The sequence below is a fragment of the Empidonax traillii genome, unplaced genomic scaffold (assembly GCF_003031625.1).
Source record: "Empidonax traillii isolate 1590-97213 ecotype Southwest subspecies unplaced genomic scaffold, ASM303162v1 scaffold223:size1722714, whole genome shotgun sequence".
Lineage (NCBI taxonomy): Eukaryota > Metazoa > Chordata > Aves > Passeriformes > Tyrannidae > Empidonax > Empidonax traillii.
This window is the reverse complement of record NW_020955416.1, coordinates 73,496-98,142: the sequence shown is the minus strand read 5'-3', so window position 1 is coordinate 98,142 and position 24,647 is coordinate 73,496. Positions and strand designations below refer to the sequence as shown.

The 24,647-nt window shown below is 44.2% G+C and overlaps 1 protein-coding gene across 1 annotated transcript in view; it reads left to right on the top strand.

Annotated features, from left to right (window-relative positions):
* The first annotated feature begins 3,725 nt into the window (after window positions 1-3,725).
* The window catches only part of ITGAV (integrin subunit alpha V), a 37,049-nt gene continuing 16,127 nt past the window's right edge, over window positions 3,726-24,647 (top strand). The window contains exons 1-12 of the mRNA XM_027887837.1: window positions 3,726-3,953; window positions 7,102-7,229; window positions 16,923-17,014; window positions 17,501-17,615; window positions 18,684-18,745; window positions 20,233-20,278; window positions 21,465-21,590; window positions 22,274-22,318; window positions 22,453-22,496; window positions 22,577-22,633; window positions 23,014-23,066; window positions 23,476-23,678. Of these exons, the coding sequence (XP_027743638.1) occupies window positions 3,769-3,953; window positions 7,102-7,229; window positions 16,923-17,014; window positions 17,501-17,615; window positions 18,684-18,745; window positions 20,233-20,278; window positions 21,465-21,590; window positions 22,274-22,318; window positions 22,453-22,496; window positions 22,577-22,633; window positions 23,014-23,066; window positions 23,476-23,678 (1,156 nt within the window). The 5' untranslated portion in view covers window positions 3,726-3,768. The remainder of the gene's footprint in view (window positions 3,954-7,101; window positions 7,230-16,922; window positions 17,015-17,500; window positions 17,616-18,683; window positions 18,746-20,232; window positions 20,279-21,464; window positions 21,591-22,273; window positions 22,319-22,452; window positions 22,497-22,576; window positions 22,634-23,013; window positions 23,067-23,475; window positions 23,679-24,647) is intronic.

Genomic DNA, 24,647 nt, shown 5'->3' with positions numbered 1-24,647 from the left:
TACTAAATAGCAGGTTATTTGCACTGAAGACAGGGGTGGCAGTAGCTCAGGAATATGACAGGAAGCATTGGTCCCTGGTGTTTCTGTGTAACCAGAAGCAGGCAAGAATGTAGGAAAACTAAAAAAAAAATTCCTCTTGTCATCTGGAAATTCTCCATGAATGGGAATAAACTAGCAAGTGACCCCTGTGTTCAGTGCCTGGAGATGGTGTCAGCAGGGAAAGGCTCTGTTTCTCTTTGCCCCAGCAGAATACTGGTCCACAAGCATTTCTGCCAGAAACGGTCACTTCCACTTTCTAAATGAAACCTCTGTGAGTGTGGGTTGTGGACACACTTGCTGTGGTTGATGGTCTCAGCAGAGAGGACAGTACTTGGAACTGTTGGGGAAACAGTAGCAGGCAAAAGAAGGGAAAGGTTCTTAGGGAAGATACTCAGATGCAACATCTCTTTTCCCACTCTAGAAGCAGGAAAACCAAGTCTGCACTCTCCAGATGAGCAAATTCTCACCAGCCCCGTCTGAAAAGCCTCCTGAGTCATTTCCCAGCAGAAGGCTCGTATCCCCATCTCTCCCTGCCTGTGTCCTGGGAGCTCCATCACTGGGCTGGTTCTGGGCTAGGTGTGGTGACTTCCCAGGCTTTTCCCTGTGGGGTGATGTGTTCATGTTCACTGAGATTGTGCAGAGAATATTACAGAGCTCAGGTTTCTTTTTTGTTTTGTTTTTTTCTCTGATCTGTTTCTCCCTTATTATGTTATTTCCTGTCAATCCTTTTCTCCAGAGTGATAACATTGTTTAAAAATATCTTTTAAAAATATTTAAGCCTTGGGGGGGGGGGGGCATTACTGTTTGTCTGCTGAAGTGCTTTGTGAAGCAAAAAAATGAGTCACATATCTGAGTTAGAATGACAAAACTTCTTCTGACTGAAGGAATATGAATCCTTTGGTACATGGAGCACTTGATGCTGTGGAATGCTGATGTCACAGAAAGGTCTGGTGAGTGAGGAGTGTCCTATAAAAGGAAAGAAGGGGGTGGTGGGCAGACGTTGACTAACCCTGGAGTAACACCGATATCAGCACTGAGCAGATCAGAAACCAGCCCTGGCACGACTCACTTCCTCTTGCTGAGGCTTTTCCAGTAGGACCACTGTGGTTTGCACATCTGCAGTTTTTGCTGAATTGTAGCACTTTGTCCACCCCTTGCTGTTGAGTGTAATGCTGTGATGAAGACACGTTATTGCAAAGGGAAAATGTCCTGAAATACCTGATCCACATTGGACACTCGGGAACAGGAAAAAAAAATAATACCTGCTCACCAAAGGTGCTTTGCATCTTGCAAAGTTTTATTCATCTGTGTTAATAACTTATTGGATGAGTTAAAAACTAACAAGACCACTCACTTGATGAGTAAAACCAGCAAGAGTAGGAAGTTGTAACAGAAATATTAGTTTCATCTGCTAAACGATGGAAAGCAGTTCTTTAAATGCCAAAAGATTCCAAAATAATTGTGTTTAGAACTGAATACAGACAAAAATTCCCACCTATTGAGGCTGGGGGAAAAATTTATCATATGGTAAAAAAATTCTAATATCTTAAAACTAACTTATCCTTTGCTGCTTGCGTAACACTGTGGAGTTCTACAGACAAGCAGAGCAAACAAATCCTCCCTTTCCCTAAGCTACTTTCTCAAGCTTCTCTTTTCTTTTCTCTTTTATTGCCCTCTTTGCTACAGTTTGGGAACTTATTAACCCATATGCTTTGATCGGGTCTGTAGTACCAAAGCTGTGGGAGAAGTCAGTAAATAACAATAAAAGTCTTTGGTAATGTTTCTTTTTTTACTTATAAGGAGGCCACAAATTTATGAAAATTAGTAACAAGTATCAAGTCCAGGTATAGGAACTCTCCTCCATTTCTTGATAATAAATAATTTTTCATTTGGCTCCCTGAAGGAATTATTATCAATTAATGGGAAGAACAAGTGAGTGGAACACAGGATTGCAAGTGGCCTACCATTATTCCTGTTTGTTTTAATCCTTTTCTGCCATGATGATTGCTCTCCACTGAAAGCATTCTCAGTAAGTGGTTTCTAATTTTGGTCACTCTGACTCTCGTTGGCTCTGCCTGATGCTTCTGGTCTTTTTAGAACTGAGCCTGTAAAAGTCTACTTGCAGCCAATTTCACAGATTTTAAAGTAAAATTATCTCTTTAGAATCTCGGTCCTAAACTTTGCCAGTGGTTCCTGTATCTGGTTCCAAAGAGTGTGTGGGAGTTACACCAGCATTTTAGGGAGTAACTGGTGTAACTCTAACTGGTGTAACTTCCATTCTTTACACAAGCCACTTAAGGGAGGGGTTTCACCTTCCTGATGCAGCTACTGTGCTACAATTAATCCTCTCTGTTAGAGGCCTGAGCACATGCTTTCTGAGACTTTTTCTTGGATTACTGTGTGGATCTTCTTATGCTTATTGCATAAGTGTTTTTCTTTCAGGACTCCTGTAACACCAAATCTATCCCTTGGTAAATACGTGTGGGATATTCTGAACTAATATTTAGGACTCGAAAAATATCACTGTTTATTGTTCCTTTTGTTCATGCAGAAAAAAAAAAAGCAACCTTTTTGTGGCAATAGGGGAGAGGTGATAAAAGTACAATGCTGTTATGATATACAAATTAATATTCCAAATTAATATGAACCATTTCCACTTTATAGGTTCTCCAGCATGTTTTCTTTTACCCAAAACACTGCTGGGCCGAGCAGATGTTGAACTCGTGCTGGCCGAGGATGGGTTTGATGGCAGCCTCCAGCTGCCCGGGCTGTGCTGATAGTGCTGGAACGCTGTCGGTGACAGATGATCCGAGGTCTACAGACTGCGACTGCAGAGATTGAGGCTGCACCGGATACTGCTTCCCCAGGTGGGCAGGAACAGGAGCCAGGATCCCCCTCAGGGGGGATTTACAGACTCAGCTCTGCACCTGCTGCTGGGCATCCCCTGTTGCTGGGGAGCTGTGACCCTGGCATTTAAAATGACTTCGTCTAATACCCTATGTGCTTGAAATTATGTTTTGGTTTGTTGGTTTGGGGTTTTTTTTCCGCTCCATGCCTGGGTCCCCACTGGCGCTTGCTTCACTCTGTGTTTGTGTTAACAGCTTTCCTTAAAGACCATCTCCCAGCCTTGTTCAGAAAGGCTTTAGCAGAAAGACCTAGTGAGATCAGGCACGGATGTGTCCCGCTCTTCTTATTTCTAGCGCTACTTCACAGACTCGCAGAATAGTCTGCGAGTTAGAAGGGACCTTGAAGATCGCCTATTTCCAGCCCCCCTGCCGTGGGCAGGGACACCTTCAACTATCCCAGGTTGCTCAGAGCTCCATCCAACCTGGCCTTGGGCACTGCCAGGGGTGGGAACAGCCACAGCTTCTCTGGGCAACCTGTGCCAGCTCCTCAACACCCGCCAGGAGCAGGATTCCCTTGGGCTGGGGCAGGGTGATGCCGGGGTTCCCGGCGGGGCAGGGCCATGCCTCCCCGGCTGCGGGCGGAAAGAGCGGCGGGCCGGGCTCGGAGCGGAGCAGAGCCCGCCCCCGGCACCACATGATGCCGTCTCTCCTTCCTGCTGGCCCGTCCCGAGCCGAAAGGGGAAGTGGCTGCGCTCCCTGCCGTCCCTGTCCCCGCCCCGCCGCGGGAAACACGGCCCCTCCGCCCCCTCGGCCGGGGCCGCCGCGTCCCATCCCATCCCCTCCCGTCCCGGCGGAGCCGCGCCCGGAGCAGCGGGACCGGGCCATGGCGCGGCTGCGGGCGATGCTGCTCCTGCCGGAGGCGATGCGGATCCTGCTGGTTGTGCTGGGCGCCGCGCTGCGCCCCACTGGTGCCTTCAACCTGGACGTGGAGCGCCCGACCGTCTACTCGGGCCCGGCGGGCAGCTTCTTCGGCTTCGCCGTGGACTTCTTCGCTCCCGACCCGTCTTCGTAAGTGCCCGTCCCCGCTGCTGCCCCGCCGAGCCGCTGGAGCCGGGGCGGTGCTGTGCTGGCCGAGGATGGGGAGGGGAGGGCGATGCGGCGGCCGGTGCAGTCCCGATGCCGCTGGTCCAGCCGGGCCGGGAGCGGCCGGAGCCTTTGCTCGGGCCCCCCGGCACTCGGAGGGAGCCGCGCCCCTCCCCGGCGCTGCCCAGCAGGGACGGGTCCGCATCCTTTCATTCCCCGGGGATGCTCTGGATGCCCAGACCCACTTTCTAGGGAGCCAGACCCAGTCCCGGGCTTCGGAGCAGCGGGATGCTCTGCATAGCCTGCTCTCGTGCGGAGGGTGGTAATAGTTAATACGGCGTAGGAAGATGAAGGTTATGGGATTTTGCTTCGTAAGGTGGCATTTCGGGAGTTCTGCCGTTCTCTGGTTTGAGTGCGCTTTGCGGTAGTGCCGTGTTCGAGCTGTGCGGGTCACTGAGCTGCTGAGGAGGCAGCAAGGGGAACCAAAAGTTGCATGTAAGCACCTTCCACATCTGCTTCCTGCATATGTTCCTGTTTCACGTCAAAGATTAGGCAGCGTGTAGTAGCTGGCGCGTCTCAGACCTTTGAATCCTCGTGTTGCCAGAATGAATCAGACTGTGGTTCTCAAGTGCGGGAATACAGTAACGTCCAGCTCTTGCCACTTTTCCCCCACTCCTTTCCAGCCTCATGAAAGGGCTGTAAAACTAGAAAAGCTGCTGGCTTTTGTCGTGCTGAGGGGATGTTCTCTCTCCCTCTTAATCTTTAGTTCATAATCGAATTCTCTAAGTATTGAGCAAGTCTTTTTGCAGTACATCATCTAGCTTTGTTTGCATTGCATTAATACCCGCATATATCAGAAGCTGTCCTGTCTTAACTTGCACCATCTTTCTGTGCTATCTTAACCTGTAAGTCTTCGTGCTAAAAGAAAAAAGTTTCTATTTTTGTCCCTCCCTGTATTTTTAAGTCAGCATGTGTGGCTGCAGAGTTATCAAGAGACTGGTAAATACCAGTAGTAAATTTTCTTCCTCGCTTTCTGATAAGGAATTATGTGACCCAGGTCTCTATGAAATCACTATTTGGAAGCTTTCCATTATTTTTATAAGAACTACTGACCTAGAAGTGCACTGCTATAAAAGAGAACAGTGAGGCTTTCAGGCAGCACGGTGGACTGCTGCATATTTGCAAGGGAATTTCCTCCTCAGCTTTTTTGTTGTCACTGAAAGTTTGTTTGTACTTGCTAAGCTATGCCTTTCTTCTTGCGCTGCTGAGTTTTTATCACCTGTCCGTTACATGAGTATGAAAGACCAAGTCAGTACAGTCGAGCCAAAGCTGTTTGGATTGACTAGCCTGACAACGAAGGTATGTCATTAGTTCTTGAATGCTCAAGCTGCTGTTTCATGGTCTATTTTGACCTGCTGGATGCCAAACTAAAGCATATTTAGAAGTCCGGGATGGAAGCCCTGTTCCAGGAGTCAGAGTGGTGGTGGTGTGTCTGGGGAGTGGTTCAAAAGCTCGTGGTGCAAGAGTAAAACAGGGGGCGAGCTTGCTAGCTTGTTTAATGGATTGTAATTATAATAATTGATGTGTTTCTTTGATTGGCATTATGGTGTTTATTTTTAAGCCCGGAGAGAACATTTTAAGTCGATTAAAGTGCTCCAAATTCCTGTCCTTGAAATCTAGACAGTCTCTGAATGGCAACTAAGGAAATCAAATGGGTTGCCAACGAGCCTGGATTTTCTATCAGGGTCCACACGAGGAAATTTTTAGGGTTCTGAAAATTCACACGTTGAAAACTAGTAGCTTGTGTTGGTCTTCGTATGAATTGAGCTCTGATGAGGTGCTACATGTTTATACCTGCTGTTTACACGTTAAGAAACATAAACTCAGCTCTGTACCAAAAAGAGCTTGGAGCTCTTTCCATCTCCAAGCCTGGAGATGATTGTGAAACCAAAGCAAGTTTGATAAGCCTGGATTTGCTTGCCTGTCGACATCCTCTCCAACCAGTCCTGCAGCTTGTTCAGTTTAACCAATTTCAAAACTAAAGAACCACAGTGCCTGATAAGACTTGCTCTTGCAAGCTGGATCCTCTCTTAGGCACTCTGAGGGGAAGCAAGGAGCAGATAGATTCTCATGAAAGGAAGCATTTGATTTTTATGTGCTCTATATACACTTATATGCCTCAAATTTACTTCCTCAAGGAAGTGCTGATGAGTGAAGTGCGTCTCAGAGGTCCTGTGGTTCCTGGAAGATTTTTAGAAGACACCAGGAACCTCGTTTGGTCCGGTTCTGACTTTGCAGCTTCGGAATTTTGCCACCGAGCCGAATAGGCTCGGTCTCCCGGCAGTTCGCACTCGGGATGCGCTGAGCCTGCCCGTGTGAGCAGGGATGTAGAAAAGCGCAGCTGATCCTAACGAGAAACTGATGGCTGTGTAATGAATTTCAGTAGCGGCTCATTAGCATGCAAACCCGTGGCTGGCGGTCGCTTGGGTGCTCGGGGGTTGTTTTTACGAGAGCGCTCTCTCACAGGAGGCTGAGTCATCACATTGAGGACATGCTGAGCTCAGAGTGCTCTACTGCTTTTGTTTAGACCATGCTTCCATTTCTGACTGACTTCCTTGAACTACCCTTACGCACAAAATTAACCAGAAATTGTGTCAACTGATGGCTTTCGTACATTACAGGAGTACGTGGTTTCCTGTTCTGCTGCATCCACGGGGTTGGGGTTGTGTTTTTGTTTGTTTGTTTGTTTGTTTGTTTTAAAAAAGGAAAAAAAGAATATAAAAGGTGTTTGTTTAATTTCAGATATCATTTTAAATAGCACAGTACCATTTAATTTTCTCTATCTTCTTTGTCTCTTCTTTATGGTAAACGTTTCTGGTGTTTTTTTTGTTTTTGGTTTTTGGTTTTTTGGTTTTTTGTTTTGGTTTGGTTTGTTTGTTGTTTTTTTTTTTTTTTTGCCTGCTTAAGGACCCAAGACCTCCTATGAATTTCTCTGAAACTCAGAGTGGTTCTAGTCAGATTGGTATTTGAGTGGGCAAGGCTTTTGCTTTATTAGCTCTTCAGATGCCATAAAGTAACAACATCTGTGCCTTAGTTGTCGAAACCCTTGTTTCATTTCTTCTCTTCGCTGCAGGACGTATCTCCTGGTGGGAGCTCCAAAAGCAAACACCACCCAGCAGAACATTGTGGAAGGAGGGCAGGTGCTCAAATGCAACTGGAACTCCAACAGGAACTGCCAGCCCATTGTGTTTGATGACACAGGTAACCTGGGGGTCGGTGTGAGGGGAGATGGGATGTCCCTGCTCTGCTGCTGCTGTGGGGAAGCAGGAGGGGTTCGGGTTCGTGTAGGGTTTCTTCATGGTCCATGTGAATGTGGCTGGTTTTGGACTGGCAACTTCTCAAGGCCTATTTGTGTTTCCCTTTTCCTCTGCCTCTCTTTTGTAGAATTCTGTTGTCCTTGGTCTGTGCTGAAAGCCTGAGCGAGCAAACATTATTCTTCTTGTGTTTTAGTCTATTTATATTTCCCCTCTGTACTTTACAGCAATCCTAAAACATTTGGCAACCCAACTCCCAATAAACCCCGAGGGATTTTTTGGCTATTAAGAACGTGACATGTAAGGAAAGATCCTTTTCAGTATCAACAAAGGTGGTTATAGGCAGAAATAGAAGTTTCATCTGAAACCAGGAGCATAAACTAAAAACCGTGGAAAAATATGTTTGTTTGTTTTGTTCTGTTTTTTTTTTTTAATTTTTCCCCTCAGATGTAGCTTCATAACGTTTTTGTCATCTGTGATAGCAGCACTGAGGTGTCTCAGGTCAGAGGCATTCCTCACCTGTTTCTGAAGCACAGAAAAGCCAAGCAGCAACAATGTGGACATTAAACACTCGAGTCACTCTTCGTGCTCTGGTGCACAGGGTGATTCCCATAGGCTGTGGCAGGTCATATGAGAGCACAGTGCCTGTGCTTTCCCACTCCAACCACTCCGTGTTGGGTCCCGTTTTCCAAGGTGTGTTTCAGGCCAGCGGAAAAAAAACCTTCCCATGTCATGGGACTGGAGGATTAGCAAGACCCACGTGGTGGGGCAGAGGAAGCACCTGTGCTGTGAAGGTCTGGTTGGTTGCAATTCCTTCTTGCCTCTGTTTTCACTTGGCAGTCTGAGGGCTCTAAGCTTGATGCAGCCTTTGTAAATCCTGACTGTGCAGTGAGTGGAGAAGCTCTTCTTCCCCTTCCACTGCCAAGGGCACACCACCAAATGCTGGTGGTGGTCAGATTTCTGAAAATCCCCATGTGTTTTTGTGAAAGCTCTTATGTCACCAATCCTCCTGCAGAAAGAAATGTGATACATAATGGTATAGACAAAACCCAAGTTGTCACCAGTCTCTTCAGTCCACTCTGCAGGGAGGTTTTTCTGTCACATTACTTAAGATCTCTCCCAAGCTCCTAAATGTGACATTTTTTCTGAGCAATGTGAGATGGGAAAGTTGGTTTTTAATTTATTGTTTATTGTTTTGTCTGTTTCACTTTGGGCTTATTGTTAAAAAAACACATTTGTGTTCTAGGAGGTTGGGTTTTTAATTTAAAGAAAGAATCTGGACGTCCCTAATTATTAAACATCACTAATATTATAGCAAAAAACAAAACCTTCTGGTGGGGAAAGATGAGGTAGGTTGTAGATGGATCTTCCAATGGAAATTTCAGTGCTCTGTTTATAACTGTGAATATTTGCTTTTACATGCGCCAGGCAGAGCAGGTACCTACAGAGGCTGTGCTGCTTTCCTGTGTGTCAAGGTATTTGCTACTGGGCAAACAAACAGTGTTTTGCTCATCATTTGCCTTTAAGTACCAGGCATGTTAATCACTTGAAGTTTAGCAGTAGAAGTAGTGGGGTCATAACAGCTTAAGAGGATTTATTTCAGGCCTACTTTAACTCATTCCAGCTCTGAGGCAGTGAAGGGGGAAATAATGCATTTGTCAATTATTCACCCGATGAAAAAGGGGCATTGTATTTCAGCACAGTAAAATAATAAGTGCCCTGAGACACACAAAAAAATTGTCTTTTTTCTCTGTGCACGATGACAACGGGTCGATTCCCTGCATCCTGATGACAGTGTCACTGCCAGCACAGTGTAAACCCCCACTCCTGCCTGCCCCTGCCTCCCCAGGGAACAGGGGCTGGGGAATGCTTGGGATCCGCTTTGAGGAATCAGGAAGTGGAAGATTTGTGGTGACTTGTGGTGCTGATGCAAAGGGGATTTTGGTAGGTGACTAAATGCAACCTCTGCAAGAATCCAGGTCCATCCATCACTGCTTAGCACTGCAATACGATTTGTAACTGCAGAGATGCTGCTTAGCCCTGCAATACAAGGCAGATGTTTTGTTCCCCCACCCCCACCCCCCCACCCCATGATTATTTAGCTGTTTTGTTAGTGGAAGAACCAGCACAAGTTTTGCATCATTACTTAGATGTGTTTCTTCAGAGTGCTCTTCTAATTGGGTTTTACTTTCTGACTCTTGCTCTTGGCTTTGACATATTTGCACAGCAGAGTGGTCATTTGTGGGAGCAAATGCCTAAGCTCTTACATAGCCCAGGAGGGAAGGAGGGAAGGTACCGGCTGCTTGATGTTAATCTTTGGAGGACTTGTTCCAGTAGGTTGCTTGTTGCTTGCATTTGTCCTCATCCCAGCTCCCCTGGAGGAAAGGGATAAGTCATGAAGCTGATACTTCCTGTAGTATGGAATTTACTACTTTGTTTATTCCTTTCCCGTGGGTGACCTCTCAGCTCTGCCAGGACAGAGCTGGGCAGTAGGAGTCCAGCAGTAGGACTTGTGTTTCCCTCTTTCTCATTTCCAGGAGCAGGGAAAATTTGCAAAAGGGAAGGGGGCTCTCCCAGCATAATGGCTACACTCACATAAAAGTACCCTGGAGAACACTCTGTCTGTGTGTGTTGCTGTGCATGTTGTACTAATTGCTTTTGGCATTTTGGTCTGTATGGTGGCTTTGGAAGGCAAAAACGTTTGTATCACACATTAACACTTCCCAAATGTAACGATGCTTCGCTGTGGGGCTTCTCAGCGTTTCGGCCTCGACCTCAGTTGGGTTTGATTTAATGTGGTAATGACTCTGCGAGGATCGCACAGCAGACGTGTGTGCCAGGACGTGCCCTCGAATTCAGGGGTGCCTGGAGCTGTGCTGCATGTGCTGCTGGCTAAGTGGCCAGGAAGGGAGTCTATTAAAAAAAAAGCTTTCAAGTATCATTAGGCGTGTGCTTCAGGCTGCCTTTTGCTCTCAGAAGCAAGCAGAGATCAAGGTTGAAAAGGACCCCACCACCAGGGCCAGCTTCCTCCCTTGCACCACTCACACCTTCCTTGGTGCTGGTGCCAAACTGAACCAGGAAGCAGGGCTGCTGTTACTTTAACAGATTTTATCCTGCCTGTTGAGGTAGAATCTGATTTGAAAACTGTTTTTTTTTTTTTTACTTTGTTTCTGTTTACCTCGTTAATTCAATAGCTGAAGGTGCCTCTGTGACAAAGCTGAAGTTTCTGCTCTTTGTATTCTTGTGTATCTTGACTTCTTGCTACAGTTGCCTCAGCATTACCATAGTTTCAATCCAATCATTCTGTAAAATCCCTTGGGATTTTCACCCTTTGACTCAGCTAACTTTCAGAATTTCAGGATGTGTAGGAGGCCTCGTTTTTTCAGGACAACACTGAGGGGAAATTTGTGTGCTCAAGGTAGCATGTTCTTCGAAATTGTCATAAGCAGAATCAATAGTAATAAATCCTTTCTTTGCAAGATGTTGCAAAGATTTCACAGTCAAATTATCAAAAATCACAGGTTATAGCTGAAGGTGGGTAAATATTTATCTTCATTCATTCTTATCCATTCTACACATTAGATGATTTTGTGACAGAAAATTTACGGGATTTTTGTTTGTTTGTTTTCTTGTTTTTGTTGGTTTTTTGTTTGTTTTGTTTTAATCTACAGAAATAGGGAAATATTCTGAATTTTGTCAGAAAGAAAGTATCTGGGAAAGCAATTGGTGAAAAAACTGCTCTTATTGCTGGCCAAGCACTTTCTGCAAGGCTGACTGGAGGGGTGCTCCACTCTTAGAAGCTGAACAGTGGCTTCATCTGCTGCTCACTTGAAGAGAAATGTACCTGCTACACTGGCAGGATGCCTGAAAACACAGCGCTTTTTGTCAGCCTCGGGAAGGGCAGTGCTGAGACTGTTTCAAGAGCTGCTGCCTTTAGAATGATGGAATGCAGACAGCTCTACGAACTGTTACAAAGGAAAATGAGCCCATGAAACAACTTTGAACTTCTGTGCTAATGAGTTGCAGATTCCTCGAGCAGATTTCGTGCTTAGTCCGGGAAGATTTGCTTGCTCAGACAGTGTATTGTTGTGCTCCTCTGAGATTTGTGTGGTAAACCATGGACAGCACGGCTGAACGGTCTTCCCTTCTCCTGGGCAAAGCTTTCCCTGCTGCTTTCATTCTCTGTGGCACATCTCAAAATCCAGCACCGGGGAAACTCAACAGAAGATGTTGAATACTTGAAAACCAGGAGCATCTCAAACGTTTTCAGCTCTGCATGGTGTGTTCTTATTGCTTTGGAGAGAGAATTCAGTGTGGCCTGTGGCTGGAGAAGGTTTTGCCACTGACAGTCGTGCTGTCCCTCCTCTTGCCCCTTCCCCCGTGTTTTGACACAGCAGAGTGATTTTAGAGAAATGGCTTGGTCTTAAATGCTTTTGGATGAAATTCTTTGGAGACTGATTGTTTTGATCTGTGCTGATAGAGGAGAAGGAGGCTTTCGAAAAGGAACATGTTTAGAAAGAACTCTCCCGATTCCTCCTTATGTTTACACATTTGGGTTTTTTTCTATCCCCGAGTGGGTGATCCTAAACAATAGGAGGCTTTGTTTGGAAGCCTAAATCATCAGTTTGGCATGGCTGGATCTATCTGTGACCTATTTAGCTTGAAGTGGGTATTTTAAGTGCCTTGGGCAGCTTTGAGCTTTAGGATTGTTCAGCCTGCTGATGTTGAAGTTGTGACTGGAGCGGGTGCCATGAGCCTACACTTGCCTTGCGGAGATTTTGACTGTGAGTCAGTTGTTCGTAACTCCAGCATTTCCACTCACGGAATGAGGGAGAGTGGGACGAGTGGAAACAGCTTGCTTTAACAAAGTACTTTTTTACCTTTAGCTGGTTGTTTTATTGGCATCAGTGTGCGATCCCTGGGGGATTTCAATCACAAAGGCCGTCGATTCAGTCAACAGGAAAGCGATAAATCTCGCCAAGACCATTCATTCATCTACGGTGAAACGGATTGCTTTTTTTATCTCACTAAATCTGCCACTGCCTCGCTCCCGTTGAAGTTTGGTTGCCATCCTTATCTCGGGCGCGCCGGATAAAACGGAGCGTGCTTTGGGATCTGGGAGCTGCTCTGAGTGCAGGGGAGGACGGCAGAACGGATCAATCCTCCTCCTCCTCCGCTGACAGAGGAGGAACGCTCATGCTTCTGGGATTAGGTAGACTCCTGCACGAACACTCTTGGCTCTGCCCGTGGGTGGCTGGATCTCAGTGGTATGACTAGTTGGAAAAAAAAAAATTAAAAAAAAAAGTGCCTTACTTATGTTAGCCAAGGGAAAAGACGCTTCTGTTCCAGCACCACCCGGGGGAAAAAATGCAGGATTCTTACCTCGGGAGAGAGGAGGGGCGTCATGGGAAGGGCTGCATTCTCCCTGAGTCACCACAAAACGCTGGCTGAACCCAGGTTGCTCAACCATCAGCCGTCTGGTCGCACGGGGAGTTTCTAGTAAAGATAAGCTCCATAAAGATAAAGTGGCTCCTGCTGCCTTCACTGAGGTGTGGGCTGGAAGATACCGCACCAAGATCTCACTTTAGGAGAGCAGAGCTCTTTCTTTGGACTGGCTACATAGTTTCCTTTTACCCAGAAGTGTCGACATCGTTTACTTTGAATTGGCATAGTTACAGAGAGGTTTACTTTAACCTGAGTTCTGTGAATTAGGTGACTACTTTCATTTTACAGCTTCTCAAGTGTTCTTAGTGTGATGACACTGAACCAGGTTTCATGAGTTCAGTGCCTCTTGACTCCTAATTACCTCAGGTAAGACCTGCACCGAAGATCAGGGGCAAATGTTTTAGCTAAGTTCGCTCAGTACTATTAAAACAGGCGGGCTGCAAGTTACAACTCGATCCACTTACTCAACAGAGGCATTTTGTAGTAACTCCATTGTTTCCGTAACTGATAACATTTACCTTGGGGAAAAAGAGATGCCAACTATCCAAGGCTGATAGCTAAAAAGAAACCTGGCACTGAAAAAAACTTCTGATCTTTTTTAATTATATTTGGAAGATGAGTAAGACTATTTTTGTTTCCCCTGTAATCTCACCGCGTTAATTTTCATTTATAAATTTAAACCCTATGTGGTGCAGTAAAATGAAAATGTTCCACTGGTCCATCAGCAGCGATACACCTATTTTTTTGAAGGGAAAAAAAAATTAAAAAATCTGTTCCAGCCTTGACTACCCCATCACCCCACCTGGAAATTAATTGGTGAGACAGGGAACTGTTGGCTTGACACGTCAGCCCTTTTTCCCTAACGAAAGAGTTGTGTGAAATCATCATGTGATGGCTACTACCACGAGAAGGAACAAAGGGGAAACCACAGTAGAAGCTGCCTTTAAAGACAGGAAATAATACCCTCTGGTCAAATCCTGGAATTAATTACCCATCCACCACAAGTCCCTGTAGTGGCTGCATTTCAGTCTGACAAATAGCATTGTATAAAAGCTCTGAACGTTTTTTTTGAGTCAGTCCAGTCAGAACATAGGTTGTCTTGCCCAGATCTATCTGTTTGAATGCCTTTTGAAAGGCCTTTTCAAGGCCAGGCTGGATGGGGCTCTGAGCACCCTGGGTTGGTGGAAGGTGTCCCTTCCCATGGCAGAGAGGTTGGAGCGAGATGAGCTTTAAGGTCCCTTCCAACCCAAACCTTTCAGTGAATCTGTGGTCAAAATGTACATCATTCGTTTAAGGGCATTTCTGAGGTGTTCTTGAGATGCTCTTAAAGAATTTAGAAATGCAAGAAATCCAGCCCTGGCTATAAGAACCCTTATGGGTAGTAAGACTGACTGTAATACATCACAACACTGGTCTGGATTCATAAATCCCTGGATGTTTTAATCTTACCTGTATGACAGTTTGCTTCATTTGAGGAAGGTGCTGTTTTAAAGGGTATGGGGGAAGGCTTTCTTTTAGATATATAACTGCCACTGAAAAATTATACCAAGCTCAAATAATAATGAAGTGCAGCTCTTTACACTAAAACACAAAAATGCTGAGGTGAGTCCTGTGCCTTCCCGTGACACATCTACTTCATGGTGTAGCTAAACTACCTTACTTAACTGTGGTTTGCTTCAGGAAGGGCACATATTTAAGTGTTTTTATGTTTACTTTTCCCAGTCATTTCTTGTTTAGATCAAGGGGATTTTTGACAAAGGGGTGTTTTCCAGATCTCCTCAGAAAATCAGTTTCTCTTCTGGATCTGAGGGAAAAAGCTTATAATCTATTTACACTGTTCTTCCTGGGGAGAACTTTGAATGAGACATCTGTCAGTGTTTCTAAGGTACACACTTTCTACCTGATCTAGTTTTTTATGTCCTAGTGCACTTTCCAGTGTTACAGCTGATTTCAAGGCCCTCTCCCTAAGATACCCCTCCCTCCCTCAAAGGAGGCTTTGAAAACAAGACAAAGTCAATGTAAGGCCCCTTAACCTTGGAGCACATGTTGGTTTCTTATGTGCATCTGCACTGACACTGGACAATTTGACCAAGATGTTGGCAATATATTTTTGTGATAGTTGTGTGCCATAAATAAATACAATCCATTTAGCCAAATTGCCCGATAGAGCACTTTTTGCTAGAGGATGTAGAGGGGCTTTGTAAGCATAAGAATTCCTAATTTGCCATTTAGGCATCCAGAAATTTATGATGCTGCCTCCTGAAATCTTGACTCTGATACACAAAGTACGTTTGGCGCATCCTCAGCTTTGTGGTCACGTTTATTTTTGCTTTCTGGTTTGAAGATTTTTGGTTTTTTACCTGCCAGCTCCTGACTGTAGCTCAAGGCCCAGAGATTTCTAACATTACCCTCGATTTTGAGCTGAATCAGGGCTCTGTCAGTGCTGTAGAAAAATAGTGTTGTCCCCTAAACCCTAAGGGACAGGTTCTTAAAGATGCTGTCCTGGACGCTGATCCTTCCTCGCAGCTCGGGAATGCTCAGGGAGAAGGTACAGCGGGGCTGTTTTGGCACCACGTCCTGGTTAATCTGCCAGTTCCCCTTCTGCTCTACACATAGAACTGCTCTACCAGCTTTCATTTCTGTGGTAGATATCCAGTGCTGTATAAGTATGCAACGGCAGGAAAAAGTATAAAATGTCCTGCCCTAATTAATCCCAAGTTTTACATTGTTGAAAGCTTTGTTTGGCAAGGGAAACCCAGAGACCTTTTTGTAACCAAGAGTAGCTGGACAAGGAGAGGGCAGAAGCCAAATCTGTCTTTCAGGGCTACGTAACCTTGGGTGTGGTTACGAGATGAATTAACCATTTTTAAGTCTCTCTTCATGATTTAAATGTGAGGAATGGGGGGAAAAAAACCAATGGTGATAAAACACCGGGATTTGTGTGTGCTAAAGACAGTTCCTTTTTTGGAAAACATCTTGATCTGGTTTTGGTTTTCTGTACCTCGAGAAGGTGATGTGCAGGTCCTCAAACTGCATTTAAGACTGTGCAAGGGTGAGAGTGTAAATGTTCAAGGAACAGAAATCCCTGCAGATGTGCTCATCATCCGACCCGCCACATCTTTAACACCAGTCCAATAAGGGTGGACTGAGGGCAACAGAAGGAAGTGGGGTTTTTAATCACCTGTGATGAAATTAGAAAGAAAGAAACCCAAACAAACCCACAATAGTTATCTGGTTGCAACACCCTTGGCGTTGATTTCTGTCTAGTTCTAACCTGAGAGCAAAAATAGTGCAGGTATTTGCTTGTTTTGGCTGAGCTGGAGGATTACAATCTCTTTTGTCTTTTTCATGGGATTTTCCTAAAGGAAGTAACATGATCTGTAGAGACAAAACACTCCTTACAAGGTGTAAAAACAAGCAAGGAAATTTGGCTTCAAGTGGTCACAGGTCTGTGATTCATGACAGGCTTGTGCTCGGGGATCCCCCTGGCAATCTGGGAGTGACGTGTGGCTGCTGATCTCATCAGTTCCCATAGCTTTGGGCTCTGGAAACCAGGGCTTTAGGGGACTTTTACATATGTTTTTCAGAGTGTTGCCTCCATTTTCTCATCAGGCTGGCCAAGTTGCCATCAGTTTTCCAAGGACAGTACACGAGACACACCAAATGATTGGAGTTGCAGTGACATCCAGAGCAGAGATGTTGTCATTGGAACAGGGGGAAGAACCTCAGTCCCTGTTCCAGCCAAAGGCAGAGCTCACACAATTCCACAGGGGCAATATTTCTTCTGGAAGTGTTAGTCCTAACTGGGCTTTGGCACTGCCTGAGCAGTGCTGTCATCTGCTTGGAAGCCAAGTGATGTCTCAAGTGTGAGGTATTTACTGTGTCACTCTCAAATGTGCTTGAAACTTTCTGCTCTTCCAGCAAACCAGCCTTGGTACTGATGCTTCACATGTGAGAATGGCTGCATGTAAAACAAAATGATAAATCCTTGATAAATCCTTGATAAAACCTTTTTACATCAAAGGGTGATATCCTCTAATGTTAATGCTTTCTGTATGTGTCCAAACCAATGACTTAGGGTTTGTTTTGTTGTTTTTGTTTTGTTTTTTGTTTTGTTTTTTTTTTTCCCTCTGTTTTACTTTGTGGTTTCCTGTGAAATAATGAAATAATGCTTCTTTTTTTGTTTTCTTTGTAGGTAACAGAGATTTTGCTCCCGATGATCCCCTGGAATTCAAGTCTCATCAGTGGTTTGGAGCCTCTGTGAGATCCCAAAATGATAAAATTCTGGTGGGTTTTTTGGTGCCTTTTCAATGCCTCACTATGGAGATACTGTAGTGGGAAAAAATGTGAAAAGATAACTTAGAATTTAAACAAAATCACACTAATCAGCATGACTTGTCTTCTTTTTTTTTTGTTTGTTTGGTTTTTTTTCAGGATTTCTTAGCTAGGCTTTGTTAAACTCTTTATAAACAAAGGCTGTAGCATTTTTGTCTTGTTTGAAGGAAATTAGTAGATCTGGTTTGATGAAGTTAGAATGTGTTATAAATTCTCGATGAACTCTCCACAAAATATTATTTCTGAAATTCTTGATGTGAACTATCTACTTACAAAATGCAGGCTGGTGATCCTGCTGCCCCAGTGCTCATAGTATAAATCCCCTATAATAACACATGGTACATCTGCCAGGTTTTTTTGTTTGTTTGCTCTTCTGTAGAAAATTGGAATTCTATGGAAGGGGAGTTTGTTTTCTCACTGCTGTGTGTTCTTCCCCAGGCCTGTGCCCCACTGTACCACTGGAGAACCGAAACCAAACAAGAGAGGGAACCTGTGGGAACATGTTACCTGCTTGCTGGGTCCAAATTTGTGGAATATGCTCCCTGCAGGTCAAGTAAGCACAGAGCACTTTGTGGGGCTTCTCCATTTGGAATCCTTCTGGTGTTTGTATCTTGTGCACATTTTGAAGCAGGATGTTTTAGGGGTATTTTCCCCCCTTCCATTCAGACATCTGAATCCTCCTCCAGCTGGTGTTCAAGATGCAGACCTTGCTTTCTTCTAGGGGGAAAAAAAAATCTTAGATTGGCATTGTTTAAATTATATTAACCATTGAACATTTTGAGTCCTATTTTCCCAGTTCTTTACATCTGTGTCTTCTAGTTGGGTTGGTAGATTATTCAGAGGTATAGAACCTTTCTTAAACACAGAAATTTAGAAGCTGAATGTTGAAGGTGGGATTGTCTTTTCATTTGCTGAAAGTTGTTTTTTAACTGCAGGAATCAAATCCAGTGTGGTCCAACATGAAAAGAAGTTGGATAAGTGTATATTGAACTAAATCATGTTAGTTCAGCAGGCACACTTTGAGATAAGGAGGTCTCAGCATTTCTACCCTGGAGCTGTAAAATCCTATGATTAACTCACTCATAACAATTCTTGCTGGGATGAGCCTCAGTAAATAGAGATCTTCTCAGCCAGGTATTCCCCTTTTTGTTTTAAGCCAATTCACATTTTTATTCCATACCAAAATAAAAGTTATTTTCCATATGCCTTATTTCCTGAATATAATTGCAGATATTTTCCCCCTCAAATTTTGAAGATGAAATGAAAAAGAATGTGGAGTTGCTGTTCACTTTGACTGTGGTAGGCTAGAACACATATTAGTGTTACAGGTAGCCAGCCCTGCAGTTCTTACAGCATTTGGCTGTGAATTGTTGGTAAAGACAAAATACTGATTTAGGAGTAAAGAATTCCAAGGTTCAAGTTCAGGAGTGAAAGCTGATTTAGGAAGAATTGTATCCACAGAATCATCTGATCTAGTACTGATAATATTTATTTTTCTTTCTTTTGTCTCCTTTTTTGTTTGTTTGTTTTTTATGGTTTGTTTGTTTGTTTTTGTTGTTTTGGGTTTTTATTTTGTTTTGGGGTTTTTTTTGTTTGTTTGTTTTGGTTTTTTCTTTGTCAGCAATCATTGATGCAGATGGGCAGGGATTTTGTCAAGGTGGATTTAGCATTGACTTTACAAAGGTAGGTGTTGCTTTCTCAATTCCTGGGGGTCAGCAGACAAAACACCCCTTACGCAGAGCACTGACAGGCACAGCTCTTAGGAAGCCAAATGTAAACCACCGTTCCTGGGGTGGGGGGAAACCCCACAACCAAACACAATTTGCAAACAGAACAAAAAGTAACTTCAAACCACTCAGACAGCTGTTCTAAACCTGTTTCTCCCCGTGTCTTCAGAGCAGCACAGTTTCATCTCCTGTAGGAATCAGGTCCAGAGCTAACAATCCATTTTCCCAGCTTGTCCTCAGGTGGAATCAGCTGCAGTGGTCAGGATTTTTGGGACATGTTGGTGCACAGTAGTGTTACTTCTTGAGGAATAATAACTTAAGGAAGTTAGGTAAACAATGTTCTTGTGACTCATGTTTGTTTTTCCCATCAGCCAGCAGAAGTGCACTTAGGTTTCTTCTCCTTTTGAGTTCCGCCTTTTTAGAGTTCTTCTTTTTTTTTTTTTTTTCCTTTAATTCACAATTACTTCCTAAATCCAGCACAATAAAACTGTGCACAGATCTGAGAACTTACTGCAGTTTCCACATTGTGCAGTAAAATTGTTTAGCACAGCCTGGACATGTCAAGACCCTGCAAGTCCTGCTTGTGATGTGACTTCACATCTGATGATTAGGTCATGTCCCTTCACTCTTTGCACAAGACTACTCTTGTTTTAACTCCAGATGAAACTGCAAAGTGCAGGGTAGGACTGTAAGTGTTTGAATTATTCTACACACCCCCCTCAGGGCTGCTGTGCAGACTCCAGCCCCAGTTAAAACCAGCCTGGGGCTCTAACCCCAAACCCTCACTGAGTGGGCAAGCCTGGCTCTAAGGTATCTCCAAATCTCTGACCTGGATTTTTCTGAGTGGTGAATATGAGACTTTTTAGGATTAAGACCTGAATAAGTACTTTATTTATTCAGCAAAGCCTGTGGCCTAATCCAGTACTTACAGAGCAAATTCCCAGCACTGGGATAGCTGATGTGGTTAAAGCTTCATCAAATGGTTTGTGGATGGCAGTTGTGCCAAGGAATATGGAATGGGGGAATTAGAGCACAGTTATTCTGAGTTAAACTTTTCTGATGATAATTCAAGAAAAGTGGCAGAGGGCAGGAGATGAAACTAGTTTTGGATACTGATCTAAGAACGTGCTATGATTGTCATGGAGCAGTCCTAAATTTTTCTCCTAACTGTATTCCTGTTGCCTTAGATTTATGTGGGAAGAAGGGTCCATTGTAACAAAAGCAAAATTCTGACTAGAATATTAAATGGATGAAACAGAGCCATGAGTCACTGAAAGCAGATTGTTTGTTATCTTCAAAAGATAAAATGTGTGGGGGTCAGCGAAGCTATAGCGATGTACATGCATGGAATCACTTCCCATAAACATAGGACATGTTTTCCTGATTTTAGATGTTTTTAATTTTTGTTTCTGTCTTTTTTTTTTTTTCCCCTTCCCCTCCAAGGGAGACAGGGTGCTGCTTGGAGGACCTGGAAGCTTTTACTGGCAAGGTGAGAGATATTATTGAAGTCACAGAGAAACTGATCTCTGATTTTGCTTTTTGTTCTCTTAGAGATTTTTATCCGCAGCCTTCCAGCCACTGTCAGAGTCTTTGTCAGTAAGAAAACTCTCCCTCTCCCTGCACTGCTTGCACAGAGCATCACCTGTACACTTTGCTAATGTGGACTTGGCAGGATCATTCAGCTTTTAGCTGCAGCCCTCCACTCAGGAGAGGCTGCTGCTGCAATCAGGACATGGCTGCCACGCTCTGCTGCCTTCTTTTAACGTAAATACCAGCGTTTATTAATAGACCTTCTGTATCAAGCCAGCCCACAGGAAGATGCAGCAGCACAGGAGGCTCATTCCAGTCCTGTGCTCTCAATTCTGGACAGAATGGAATGATTGAAGCTGAAACTGCAGATACAATACAATATAGATTATGTTCCTGTATTTGTTTTTTTGGCTCAAGTGACACCTCATCTGCCAAAACAACCTTGTTCTCTCACACTGCTTCCAGAAAAGAAAGATGTTGGCTCTGAATAGAAGAAAATAGTTGGAAAATCTCTAACACTATACTCCTGAAAACTAGATTTTTCATCCTAAACTCTTTTTCCTCATTCTGAAGTGCTGGAGGAGTAGTTTTCTCTAACCTTCATATATGTTTGAATATGTATGTGAAGTAGGTGTTATTCTGAACATTTTTTTGGGATGATTCAAGTTTTATTTTAGACTCAGAATGTAATGCAGTCACCACCTAGTGGTTGGTGGAGTGAGAGTGCAGGATGTGGTAATGCACTGTGCTCTCCTCATTTGTGGTCACCTTCCCAGCCTCTTGTCTGCCAAAATAAGCTCTGGTGTTATGGGATTTAGGAGCACTGACTCAGTTCTGAGATACCATCGGCATATGAGAACTGAGCACTCCCATTTAAGGCCTGCCTTGTATGTAAGAGCAGCTTCTGTTTTCAGGGAGAACTCTTTGTGTGCTTCTCTCTGCCAATATGTGCACACGTTTTTTTGAGGTGGGATGCAAAGTCCCACTTTCACCTTTCCCGGTGCTGCTGCCAGTGGCTGCTTCCTGGTCAGGGCTCTGGAAGAGCTGTTGCTTCAGAAGGCAGCATGCTGTAAATGAGCCCTGTAACTCACTGACTGAGGTCACACCTTCTCTTTGGGGTTTTCAGCTGTTCTCTTTCTCTTTAGGCCAGCTTATTTCTGACCGGGTGACAGAGATTGTGGCCAAGTACAACTCCAAGGTCTACAGCACCAAGTATGACGACCAGCTGGCAACCAAACCTGCCAGTGCTGCTTTTGATGACAGCTACTTGGGTGGGTAGTGGCAGACAGGACAGCCCAGCTGCACCTGGAAAACTGCCTTGCACTGCTCATATTGCAGGCTAAATCACAGCACTTCCCACTCAGCACTGGGCAGATGACTAAGGAGCAACACACCTGAAAAGGCAGTCATTTACGTGTGGTGGAACCTCAGTTATCTTGCCACAGGCTCGGCTGAAAAAGCACCTGATGACAAAATAAATGGAAATATTTCCATGATTTTTTCATGCTCTGGGATTCAGGCTGCATATGGGAATGGCCCAGGTGTGATTTTTATGTGGGAAGTTGGTTGCGTGCCTACTTTTTGAAAAGCGGCTGTTTCTAAATAATCCACCAAAACAAAATAAAAAATGGAAAATAGTTATGTTTGGGAAGAGAAAACACAAAGAGAGTCCCACAGAGGAGTGGGCAATCATAATTTAGCTTCATAGATGTCTAACCAGGTTCGGAAAAAAGCAAGGATGGACCAGGGCGATTCCCAGGATAATAATTTTAGAATTTTTGCCTTCTGACTTCAAATTCTTGGAGCTGTTCACAGTCTAAGCTGCTTTGAGACAATATTTATTGCATTGCATTTTAAAAAGAAGAAAGGAGGACTGTGCACAGAGACTTTTGAAGAGTGTGAAGAAAGATGAAACGTTTGCTGAGATTTTTAAAGTCTCCTCTTGTCTGTTCAGGTTACTCAGTGGCTGTTGGAGACTTCAATGGTGATGGCATAGAAGGTAAGAGCATTTGCTTCACTTAAAAAAAGGTCATGTTAATAGGCTGGGCAGATCTTTCAAGTAAATCATAAAGTGCATCAGGCAGTAGGAATGAGCTGCTCTGTTCAAGCCAAGTCCCTGTGCTTATGTTCCAGATTTCATATCAGGAGTCCCGAGAGCAGCGAGAACTCTGGGAATGGTAGGAAATGTAAAGCTTTAACATAAGTGCCGAAGGTGAATATTGTTGGTGTGCTCTAAGGTGTGTTTCTTCATGTGCAGGTGTCTATCTACAATGGGAAGAACATGTCTTCCATGTACAACTTCACTGGGGAGCAGGTGTGTAGCTCGACTGAGTGTTGGTGGGTGACCTGGAGGCTATTCCTGTGTTCAGACAGTATTTAGGGAGGTAGATAATAGGATGTTCCCTGTGTTGTTGGCTTAATTGCCAAAGCAACATTTTATATAGTCTGCAGGAATTCCAGTCTTATTTTTAAATAAGGGAAATGCTGGCCTTTTTGAGAGTTGGGAGAGAGGACTGGATCAGTTGACTTTCTGCGTAAGAAACAGAAAGGAAAACACCCGGAAAAAGGAGACCAAAAAAAAAGTTTGGTGTATATTATCATCTCCCTGAGGTATTTTCTGTGCAGATTTGTGTAAGCTAGTTCGTGTTTGTATCACTGCAACTCACAAGTTGGGTTTGAATTTTGTTTTTTCAGATGGCTGCCTATTTTGGGTATTCGGTGGCTGCCACAGACGTCGATGGGGACAAGTAAGTGCCCTCCTCTCAGCACTGCCACCCAGCTTCCTTCTGGAAAGAGAAAAAAAAGAGTTTTTTATTAAAAAGTCTTTCCCACAGTCTAGATTGCTGTCTTCATTACTGGTTTAACACGTGTCTGCACAGCACTCTTGCTAACACTCAACATTTGGTTTAACAATTGAGGGCTTGGTTTTGTATTTATCTGCATAAATACACGTGTGCATTCACATATTTTAAATGCATTAAATTCTGGTATATTTGTGCTTACTCTGCCTATAAATGTTTGCCTTCAGTGGAAATTTAAAGACAGTTAATTTGGATGTTGGTGTTGGCTTCAGTGCTGAGTTAATCCTACCAACAGATGCTTAAGAGAATGAATTTTCGTGCTACTGCTGAAGAACCTTGTCCTTCTGTGGTCCAGTTATACAGATCTGTTTATTGGAGCCCCCCTTTTCATGGATCGAGGCTCAGATGGGAAACTTCAGGAGGTCGGCCAGGTGTCCATCTGCCTGCAGAGACCTTCTGGAGGGTTCCAGACCTCCAAGCTGAATGGCTTCGAGATCTTCGCACGGTTCGGCAGCTCCATCGCCCCGCTGGGGGACCTGGACCAGGACGGCTTCAATGGTAGGACATCCTTTGTCCATCAGGGGCTCCTGTTGGTAGAGGGCTCACAGCCAGCACACATTGACTGTGGATTCTGCACACAAACACTCGACATTCCTGCCGTGGCTGAGTGGTGGACACCGAGGTCTAGACTCCTTTCGATGCTTGTATGCTACTCCCAGGAATGCTAACAGGAGTTCCATGGATGCATCGAGCAGAGACTATACCATTGCAGCTGCAGCATGGATTACAAAGAGCTGTTCCACTGAGCAGCTCTTTGCTTTCTGGGTGATAACTCCAACAGAAACTCTGGTTAAATACTCAGCTCTGCCCTGTGACTTGTTAGGACACCTGCAGTAGAAGCCTCCCATTTCCATTCCATTCCAAACTGACTTTGTGCTCCAGAAACACAATGAGGACGGAAAGGAAGGATATGTTTCAGAGAGCTGGTTAAAAATGTTCTCATAAAAGAGATTTTCCTGAGACAAGTCCATTCCAAAATGGGAAGGTTTGGTGAAAATAATTCCTAAAAACTAGGGGTGGCTGTCCCAAGAGCTGAGTGTCTGGAGCCAGTAATTGGATGAGAAGTCTGAGTCTGCCACAGCTGAGGCTGAGGACTCTCAGACTCCTTGCCTTTGCTTCTTGTTACTTTAGGAACTTGTTACTTTCACTTAGGAATTGAGAGCAAGGAAACAGGCAGGAAACATGTAGTTTTAGGATGGAGACTTCCAGGAATCCCAGGGAGAACATCTGGTTATGCACATCATACTCCAGTGTTGCCTCAAGAGTAGTAAGGAATTTGAGTTTCTCCAAAAATGCTCATTTTTTCCATTCTGCTCACAAGATAAGTAATTTCTGAAAGATCAAAAATTACAGCAGGCTAATATTTCAAATTCTCATGAAGCTCTTAATTTATTTTCTATTATGAAATCATAACATCATAGAATAGTTTGAGTTGGAAGGGACCTTTTTAGTTGCTACTAACATGCA